We start from the raw sequence: 10,879 nt of genomic DNA, 5'->3' as shown, positions 1-10,879 counted from the left end.
TTGAGTAGGCTCTAGAGCAGGGGTGTCCAAACTTTCCAAACAAAGGGCCAGTTTACTGTCCTTAAGGCTTTAGGGGGGCTGGAATTGGGCCAGTGGGGGTAGAAAAAGACCAAGGCCCGGCATCAGTGATGATAAACAATGTCTTAGATGTGGTGTTCAGTTGCCTGTGGTCAGGAGGAGGAATAGTGCCCAGGCACTGGTAAAACTGGGAGGAATGGCGCCCCATCATTGGTATCCATAGAAAAAATAGTGCCCTGTCAATGGTATAACCAGGAGAAATAGTGCCCCACCATTAATGTCCATGGGAGGAATAGTGCCCTATCATTACTGTCAGTGGATGGAATCATGCCCCATCATTGATATTAGCGGGAAGAATAATTCCCCATCTTGGTGTTAGTTTGGGGAATTATGCCCCACTGTTGGTGTCAGTGTTAGGAATATTGACTCAAATCAGTAGGAGGAATAGTGCTCCAAGAGCCAGATAAAGACTAGCAAAGGGCCACATCTGGCCCTTGAGCCACAGTTTGGAGACCACTTCTCCAGCACAACCTTTCAACCATCTTACCCTAGAGGAACCCTTGAAATAGTTTTCAGGTCTCAGGGAACCCCTGTTAAAATACATTTATTGGAGTCAGTGGTGACAATATCCCTTATGCTGGTAGCATGTAAGAATGCCCCCTTTACAGTAGTGGTCAAAATGCCACCCTTACAGACTGGTAAAGGGATCACTGATGTCATACTGTTGGCTGGTATGTGGTGTTGGTCTCAGAACTATGCAAGCGCCATCAAATGGGAAGTCCATTGGCCACAGCTCAAAGAACCCCTAACATCCTCTGGTGGGACCTTGGTTAAGAATGGCTGCTTTACATTTCTTTTTAACTAGTTCCCACCCAGCCTATAGACAAACGACAGCTAGGCGGGACATGTGCTGTTCCGGGTGCATGTCATATGATGTCCTACCCGGAATGTACCCCCCAAAGGGCCATGCTTCAGCACAATCTGTCATCCACTGTGTCCGGTGGATGACTGATCAGTGTACCGGCCGCTGCTGCAACCATGTGATTGCTATGATCAATCACAGCAGATCACATGACAATTGCACACAATGAATGGCATTCATTCATGCCATTCATTGTGTGCTATTGTGTTGATCACATGGTACAGACAGGGCCAATCACAGCCCATCTGTACCATGTGATTAGCTGTTACCAATCACAGCTAACCACAATAGTAAACAAGGAATCGATTTCATTAACTACTTGCCCTCCGGAAGATTTACCCTTCCTTCCTGACCAGACCATTTTTTGCTATTCAGCATTGTGCTATTTCAACTGGTAATTGCGTGGTCATGCAACGCTGTACCCAAACAAAATTGTCCTTTTTCTCACACAAATAGAGCTGTCTTTTGGTGGTACTTTATCACCACTCGTGTTTTTTAATATTTTGTGATCTAAACTAAAGTCCGAAAATTAAAAAAATAAACTACTTTGTTATAAAAATGATCCAATAAATAAGTTTAGGCCAAAACATTTTCTGCTACATGTCTGTGGCAAAAAAAATCCCCAATACGTGTATATTAGTTTAGCGTCTAAAAACTATGGTATAAATACTGGAATTTACGCAGCTTTTACTTTGACTGCCTGTCACATTTCTTGAGGTGCTACAATGCCATGGCAGTATGAAACCCCCCAAATAACCCCTTTTTGGAAACTAGACACCCCAAGGAATTTGCTGAGAGCCATGGAAGATTTTATTTTTTGCAATAAATTTTTGGAAAATAACTTTTTTTTTTTTACACAAAGTTGTCACTTACATGATATAATGCTCACACATTTCATGGCTATATGTGGAAATGGTGAGGCAGCTTATGGAGAAGCTGTACTACCATCTGCCCAAGTGTATTGATGGCACAAGGCCTTCAAGGAAGGACGAGAAGATGTTTTAAGACCAACAATCAGGACGTCCCTCTTCGTCAAAAATGCAACAGAATGTGGATGCAGTGAGGTCTGTTCTCAACTGTGACCGACGGCTCACTATTAGAATGATTGCAGAGGAAACAGGAATTACCAATTCAAATATTAATTTGTGCCTCATGATTTGAACATGGGAAAAGTGTGTGCAAAACTTGTTCCAAAGAACTGGTCACAAGGGACGCTGTCAACTCTTTTGCCAAGACCTGTTGGCCCATTTTGAAAGAGCCTGTTTTTTTTGTTTTTTTTTGAGTCGAGTGATTACGGGAGATAGTCTGGGTGTTTGAGTATGATCCCTAGACGAAGAAACAAAGTTCAGAATGGCACACACCCATGTCAACTCACCCCAAGAAAGATTGAATGAGCAAATCATTGGTCATTGGCTTTTTTTCGATTCACGTGGAATTGTCTTTATGGTCAAACTGAATCAAAGATTTTACCTGGCAGTTCTTGGTGGCTTAAAGCGGAGTTCCAGCTGTTTTTGTGTTTATTTAAAGTTAGCAGCTACAAAAACTGTAGCTGCTGACTTTTAATAAACACTTACCTGTCCTGGAGTCCAGCGATGTTCTCACCCGTGCCGGCCCTTCTCTCCTCTCCCCCCATGGCGCCAGCATCTCAACTGTGGGCATCATGCTGTGACCGCTTGCGGCTTCACAGCCTTGTGTCCACTGCACATGCGCGAGTCACGCTGCGCATACTGATTGGTCCAGCAGTCTTCTGGGACCTGTAAAAGCTCCTAGGAGACTGCGGGAGAAAGGAGGGGGCTGAATTTCTAGCTCACTTCGCTGCGGTGAACTGAGCTGAAAGTGGGAGTGGGTACCTGTCAAAACCAGGTACCTGACCCCCCCCCCCCCCCAAAAAAAAAGCTGCCAAATATGGCAGTGGAGGGGGGAGGAGGTAAATAAGCGGAGCTTCTGCTTTTGTTGGAACTCCACTTTAAGACAGTTTTTCATGTGCATCCTAAAATCAGCTCACTTTGGATCCTTCATCACGAGTGAGTGACTTTAGTACTTTAGCTGTCAGAGTTTTTTGGCTGAAAAACACATCACGGTGCTTCCCCATCCACCCTACAGCCCAGACTTGGCTCCTTGCAACTTTTATTCCCATGCATGAAGAAGGGTTTGAAAACACCTTTTTGTTAGTGTGGATATTGTCTAAAAAGCCACTCTGAATGCCATCCCACTTGAAAACTTCTAGGGATGCTATGAAGAATGGAAAATCACAGGGAGCACTCTGTACACTCACAAGGTGCATACTTTGAAGGAGACAATGTTCAAATATAAAATTATTCAGTAAAAGAATTTTTAAAATATCCTTCTCTTTGCTTTCCTGACACACCTTATATACCATAGTTTGTGGACTCTTGAACTTTCCTACAGACAAAATTTGCAAGCTGTTATAACCGAAATAAAAAAAGGGGTTTTGGTCTTTTTTTTTTTTTTGTTTAGCAAAAAATAAACCCAGTGGTGATGTAATACCACCAAAAGAATGCTCTATTTGTGTGAAGAAAATATAAAAAAATGTATGTGGCTAAAGTGTTGCATGACTGCACAATTGACAGTGTGAGAGTGCTGAAAGCTTAAAATTGGCTTGGACAGGAAGTGGGTAAATGTGTCCGGTATTGAAGTAGTTAAGGGGAGTAAGTTTATTTGCTGTCCAGTCCCTGGTGAGTTTGTCATTGGGCGTGGACCAATTTTTAACAGATTAAACTGACTGATAGGGGTTATCACCCTGCCTTTATCCAAAATGAAAAAAAAAATTGCATTTTGCTTTTAACTCCAATATACTTATTGAGTTATGTTGATAAGCTCTATTTTCCATTAACCATTGGTACCTGTTTTTTTCTTTGTTTTCAAAGGACAACAGAATAAAAACTGCAAAGTACAACATTTTAACATTCATCCCACTAAACTTGTATGAGCAGTACCATAGGGCCCAAGTGATCTACTTCACCTGTATATTAATTATTCAGGTAAGGCCTTCTCTCCTTCAGGCTCTTCCGACTCCTAAATAGTGTTTTATATGAGCATAAATGATGTACCAAATGATTCTTGGAGAGGGATTGACAGAATGGGGCCCCAGGTAAGGTAACAGCTTAGGCCAAATTTTAAAAAAAATGCTGTTGTCAGCACCTGTGGTAGTGAGCGCTATAAAACCACAGCTTGGGGTTCCCCAGGGTGCGGAGTCTAAGCCCCAGCCTGCTTGTTCACCAGGGCCCCTGATGGTGGGGATGCATTTGGAGCAGGCTGAAACCAGGTCACGGCCCCCAGGTACACCCAGCTGAGGTAGAAGAGACCGCTAGCGGGAGCAGGGTGCAGTGGGAGTAGACAGGATATCGAGTAGGAAAGCCGAGGTCAGGACAGGCGGAACACTAGCAATGTCAGGAATGAGCCGGGGTCGGTGCACGGATAGACAATACAGGAGGAATGTCAGGGACGAAGCCGCGGTTGGTACACAGATATACTAAACTGATTCAGAAGACTACTGGGGAGCTTCGACAACCGTTGCTCAGGCAATGTGGCCCAGTCTGAGCACATCTTAAATAGACAGGCAGACAAGGAGGTGGGACAGGAAGTGATGGAAGGGAAGAACATAAAATCCAAGGAATAACAGATGACGCCCATAGGTGAGCACAGACACACATGTGAAGGAATCAAGAGCAGCATGGAGGTAAGAGTAAACACACAAAAGGCTGCAAGCTAACTTGTGACAGTACCCCCCCCCCCCTCTTATGAGGTCTCCCCACTTTTTTAGGGCCAGGCTTAAGGGGAAACCTCTGAAACAATTCCACCAGACGGGGTGCAGAAACATCAGTAGAAGGAATCCAAAACCTCTCCTCAGGACCATATCCCTTCCAGATAGATACAAGAGTTTCCCTCTGATGAATTAAGAATCCAAGATTTGACTTCATACTGATCCGAAGTACTTGCTATTGGGGAAGAATGATGACCGGAAAATCTGTTGATATACGGTCCCAGAAGAGAAACATGGAAAACATTAGGGATTCTCAGATGTGAAGGGAGGCAGAGTTTAAAAGCAACAGGATTGACCTGGCGAAGGATGGTAAGGGGACCAATGAACTGAGGAGCAAATTTCATAAAGGGTACCCGTAAACGGATACTCTTGGTAGAGAGCCAAACCTTGTCACCCATGAAATATTTGGGACTCACCCGGTAATGACAATCTGCAGCTACTTTGTACTTAGAAGCTGACAGATGTAAGCTCTTAAAAACATTTGCCTCGGAAGGAGTAAGAATAGGAGAACATACAACAGGAAGCTGGACTGGAGCAGACCCCAATAACCGGGAGGAAGGGTCTGGTGAGGAGGCTGCCAGGGAGGGCACCGGGGTGGGTGTGAAGGCTTTGATTTGTATAGTGGACAAGACAGGCTGTGCGGAACAGGAACCTGGGGTAATACAAGAAGCTCTGAGCCGCAAAGTATGCAAAGGGACCGAAGACTTGGGCCGCAAGAAGGGTAAGGAACCAGAAGTGGACTACATCGGTAAGGGGCCCGAAATAGGAGTAGGCAGAGGGGCAGCTTTACCACAAGAAACATCCTTTTAAGGTCTGGCAATGATGAGGGAGCATTGGAGAGGTGGTGGCCTCAGCCATGGGTACAGTGTGAGTTGGGGACACCTTAGGGAGACAAGTCTGATTGCATTTAGACCCCCAAGACAATACTTGGCCAGAGTTCCAGTCAAGATTGGGTAAGTGTTTCTGCAACCATGGAAATCCAAGAATGATGGGGCTAGAAGACTTAGGGAGGATCAGGAAGGAGATTTCCTCACAATGAAGAGCGCCAACCTGCATAGTTACGGAGGAGTTCCGGAAGCGTAGAGGTCCTAAGGCCAAGTTAGAGCCATCAACTGTAGATACTGATTGGGGAGTTGTCAAGGGGACAAGAGGAATGCCCAATTCAGTGGCCAAAGATTGCTGAATAAAGTTCCTGGCTGCCCCAGAATCCACATAAGCAGAAACCTGGTACGAGGTCAGGGCCCAATGAATGGAGACAGGTATGGTAAATCAAGGGAAGGTGGCAGAATTCAGGTTCTGGTATAGATCACCTCCCTTAGAGTGACCCAGACCTAAGTTTCCCGGGCAGACAGGACATGACTTAATTACATGACCTTCAGCCCCACAGTAAAGGCATAGCCTGAATCTTAGGCGGCTCGATTGCTCTTGTGGAGAAAGGTGCGTTTGGCCTAACTGCATGGGCTCTTCAGATGTTGGTACGGTTGCAGAGGTAAATTGATCTGGGAATTTCTGGAAAACAGGAACCAGAGAACCCACTGGAGGGTGACGTGGATGAGCCCTTTCCAGATCTTGCTCCTGGAAGCGGATATCGATCTGGATGCTAAGAGCAATCAACTCATCCAGGACGGAGGGTATGGTTCTCCCAGCTAGTTAATCCTTAATTCGGTCTGCTAGACCCTGCCAAAAGGTTGCAGAAAGGGCCTCATTGTTCCATGCAAGTTCCGAAGCCAAGGTGCGAAACTGTACTGCATACTGACCAACTGTCATGCTATCTTGGCGTAGCCGAAGAAGGGCTCCCGCAGCAGATGAAGTCCTGCCAGGCACATCAAACGTTTTTCGAAAGGCTTGCAGACTACAGATAGTGTGATCTTGACGTTCCCACAGTGGCGAGGCCCAAGCCAGTGCTTCACCTGAAAGGAGGGAGATCATGTATGCCACCTTGGAACGATCGGTAGGGAAATGATCAGCTGCTAGCTCAAAATGAATTGAGCACTGATTGAGGAAGCCTCGACAAGCCTTGGGATCACCAGAGAAGTGAGGCGGTGGAGGCAGCTGGAGTCTTGTAGGATGGTGTTCCGCTGGGGGAACCGCAGAAGGTGGAACAGCAGGAGCCAGAGCAGAGGATAAGGAAGTGGACCCCGCCTGTAGCTGATCCAACCAGGAGGAGCGTTCCTGCAGACAATGCATAATCTATTCTTGGAAGCCCTGTTGGACCTAAATTCTTAGTGCTAAGGTCTGAAATTGTTCCAGGGCAGGCTGCGGTGTCTCCGAAGAGCTCATGGCCTAAGCAAACTGTCAGCACCTGTGGTAGTGAGCCCTATAAAACCACAGCTTGGGGTTCCCCAGGGCGCGGAGTCTAAGCCCCAGCTTGCTTGTTCACCAGGGCCCCTGATGGTGGGGAAGGACTTGGAGCAGGCTGGAACCAGGTCGCGGCCCCCAAGTACACCCAGCTGAGGTAGAAGTGACCGCTAGTTTGAGCAGGATGCAGTGGGAGTAGACAGGATATCCAGTAGGCAAGCCGAGGTCAGGACAGGTGGAACACTAGCAATGTCATGGAAGAGCTGGAGTCGGTGCACAGATATACTAAACGGATTCAGAAGACCACTGGGGAGCTCCGACAACAACTGTTGCTCAGGCAATGTGGCCCAGTCTGAGCACATTTTAAATAGACAGGAACACAAGGAGGTGGGACAGGAAGTGATGGAAGCGAAGAACTTAAAATCCAAGGAATAACAGATGACGCCCATAGGTGAGCACAGACACACATGTGAAAGAATCAAGAGCAGCATGGAGGTAAGAGTAAACACACAAGGCTGCAAGCTAACGTGTGACAGCTGTTGGCACAGGCTGTATTGTTTGTACTGTGAGGCTGCATCAAGCACAAACTGCCCACAAGTTCATCCTCCCTTGTGAAGGGGTAGGTAGGTGCACAGCTTTGAACAACTGGACTATCACTTTGGTTTACTGCAGAAGATGTACTGTAGCTACAAGGAACCCTTGAAATAACTTTCCAGTCTCTGGGAACCCCTGCTAAAATAGCTATATCTACAACTCATGGTACATTAGTGTGATGGTCAGTGGGAAGAATGCTCCTTACACTTGTGCTCATTGGGAAGAATTACCTCCTTACAGATAACTTAAAATATTAATGGTGTCTATGGGAACTTACCTGAGAGGCAGAAATTGCTGATTGCTTAAGGAACCTCTAGCAACCTCTGGAGGAACCCTAGAGTTTCATAGAACCCTGGTTGAGTAACCCTGGTATACACATATATATGTAGACCCAAAACCATAATGTTTCTTCTCTAGGCCAGCTACATTGTTCTTCCCCCCCTTTCCTCTCCAAGAACTGCTTTGGACACTGCCCCCACCCCCAACATGTGCACTCACAGGACCTATACACTGTTAATATATATTTGCAGAGACACAACATGCCTGTTGAGACACTAACTGTAGCATACTGGAACATCAGAAACGTCCAGAGAGACAGTTACTGTAGTGACATAAGCAGGTCAGTGTCCACAGAAACCAATTCAGTCACGTAGTGACCCAACCAGAAACATGTTTTCATTTTTTTTTTAAATTCATTCATAGCTGAGGCATAGTAAAGTGTTTACTATGTTTCAGTTCATGAAGGAATGGAAGGTCCTAATAATTTTTTTTCCAAAAACGAACAAAAATGTATAAAATAAAATGGTAGACAAATAAAAAAAAAAAAAAAAACTACTGACACCAGTGACAGAACAAGGGTCTCAAAGGCTGCACCTGTGACTGGACCCTGGCGTTCCGCGAATGTGGGGGGACCCCAAGATGACAGGAAGGGGGCCTGCTGTGAGACTGTATTAGTCCCTCAATGGAAGTAAAGGGTCCCAGGATCAGGGGCCAGGGGAACCCTTCATGGTTTCTTTTTTTGTAATTAACTTTTTAAACATTTACAACAAACAGCGTTACATAGAAATATGGTATGGCAAACACAAAACAGAAGAGAAAAAAACAGGAAAAACAGGCTCATCGATGAGAGGTGTATACAATAGCAATAAAGAACAGTGAAATGGCAATCCATTTCAGACAATTTGAGCAGACAAGTCAGAAGTAGAAGTATCCCATGGGTCCCAAACTGCTTCAAATGCAGGAACAGAATTAGGGTGTAAAGCAGTTATACTCCATTTTTCTAATCTCTGCTATATCCTTCATCAATTCCAATAGCGTATGAAGCGTAGTAGAAAGCCAAGGCATGGGAATGGTTCTCCTGGCCGCTGTTAGAACATGAGGAAAGTGTCAGTCTGATCGCGACAGTACCAATCACTATTCAGCTGTCGCAATATAACCATTTTCTGCATTTCTCTGGGGTTCTACATAGGCCACAAATACAGTTTTTACATGCAGATTTAGCCTACAGTGTGTGCAAACAGAAGGAAGTATTTTCATCTCTGCAACTAATATTTTAGCTTTTATGAGAGATGAAATATATTCCTTTGATCTGCTGATATACTTTAAAGCTCCCCAGACACATCGGAACCACCTCTGGTCTCCCGCTGTGTCATGAAGCCAAACATTCTAGAGCACATTTCCTTCAGGATTTCCAGGAGGTGACAAATCTTATTGGCATCCAGGTGTCACACCTTCCAGAGGAAGCTGTCCCTTTCATATGCTAATTGGTGGCCACATGTCTCTGACTGAACTCTGAACACATCTTATATTATAACATGGAATTCTAAATCTACATTGTCATATTTTCTACAGGTCACATCTCAGCTACTCAAATCTTTATATTGGTCACATCTCAGCTACTCAAATCTTACATGTACGTTACAGGCTACATAACACCTGACTGTCTGGACAGCGTGGATTGGCCCTGTGCTGATCACATGCACTCTCCCAAGGGAAAAAAAAAACCTACTACACACCAAAATGAGCATGTGCAGCTTGACCAGAAGACTGTTCTATCAGCAGATGGATTGGGGCAGTAGAAGGGGAAGATAAGAGAATCCCAGTACTAGCTAAAGCCTGTAGGAGGCAGGGGTGGACTGACAACTTATGGGGCCTCCGGGCAATAGGGGATCATGGGGCCCCTGTGTCCTTGCCCAAACTCAAAAAAGCCTATGAAAAAGGTACCAGGGGCATCTCATGGGGCTCCCTACTGGCCCTGGGCCCTCGGGCAGTGCCTGAGTTTCCAAATGGTCAGTTTGCCCCTGGTAGGAGTTTTTTCTGCTCTAGGAGGATGCAGAACACCTGATCTCTGTCTGGACAGCGCTGATTGGCCCTGTGATGATCACATGCACTCTCCCAAGATAAAATAAACCTCTGTAACCATACACACCAAACTGAGCATGTGCAAATGCCTACGGTTCAGGAGATGAGGTGGAACACAGAAGACAGAATCAAAAGGCCTTTTTACACATTGCAGAGGATTTACCCCATAGGTTCCACAGTGAGTATAACAAGCAGGCTTTACTGCATATACAGACTGATTTTACAGTTGTGGGTGTAGTAACACTTTAACACTGACCAAGCTTATTTGAACAGTTCTTTAAACTAGCATGCTAGTCATATTGCAAGTGATTAAACTATGCTATAGCAAGTAAAAACTGTAAAGCCTTTCAGATAAAAATGTACTGAGGTATGTTATTATAACTCAAAATGTATACTCACTAAAATTATATTATACTGCAGTTTCCCTTGTAAGCTCTGACTTCATATGAAGCTTCATTGCTACTTCCTTGACTGCTAATCCCTCATTTATCCTACCTATCTGTGTTTTTTTTTCTGTGTATATCCCTCCCTATATTCTCTTTATATATGTCTCATACATTTATTACAGAGCATTCCAGAGATTTCAACCTTACCGATTTACTCCGTTGCAACTCCGCTCTTATTGATTTTGGCAGCCCGAGCTTTCAGGGACTTGATCAATGACATTGTAAGTTACAGGCCGTTTCAATTAAAGTGAATTACTAATGGTTTGGGATTAATTTATTTTGTGTTTCTTTTATGCACATTCTAAACTGATTTAGTTCTGTTTATTTGTAAAACAAAGGATGCGGATTATGCGCAGGATACTAGGAACCAAGGTAACCTACTGCAGCAAGCTAGGAAGGGACGCCAGGGGAGAGGACACAGGGAACAAACGCAAAGTGCAGGATAGTGAGGGATGC

At 44.9% G+C, this 10,879-nt stretch overlaps 1 protein-coding gene across 1 annotated transcript in view; it reads left to right on the top strand.

The window, feature by feature from the left end:
* The window catches only part of LOC149457489 (phospholipid-transporting ATPase IK-like), a 73,997-nt gene extending 63,323 nt beyond the window's left edge, over positions 1 to 10,674 (top strand). The window contains exons 5-6 of the mRNA XM_089683645.1: positions 3,829 to 3,942; positions 10,546 to 10,674. Of these exons, the coding sequence (XP_089539771.1) occupies positions 3,829 to 3,942; positions 10,546 to 10,674 (243 nt within the window). The remainder of the gene's footprint in view (positions 1 to 3,828; positions 3,943 to 10,545) is intronic.
* The last annotated feature ends 205 nt before the right edge of the window (positions 10,675 to 10,879 follow it).

The sequence above is a fragment of the Staurois parvus genome, unplaced genomic scaffold (assembly GCF_062004578.1).
Source record: "Staurois parvus isolate SC_StPar_1 unplaced genomic scaffold, SC_StPar_1.0 ptg000320l, whole genome shotgun sequence".
Taxonomy (NCBI): domain Eukaryota; kingdom Metazoa; phylum Chordata; class Amphibia; order Anura; family Ranidae; genus Staurois; species Staurois parvus.
Note: the sequence above shows the minus strand (reverse complement) of the source record. Positions and strands in the feature narration are given on the sequence as shown.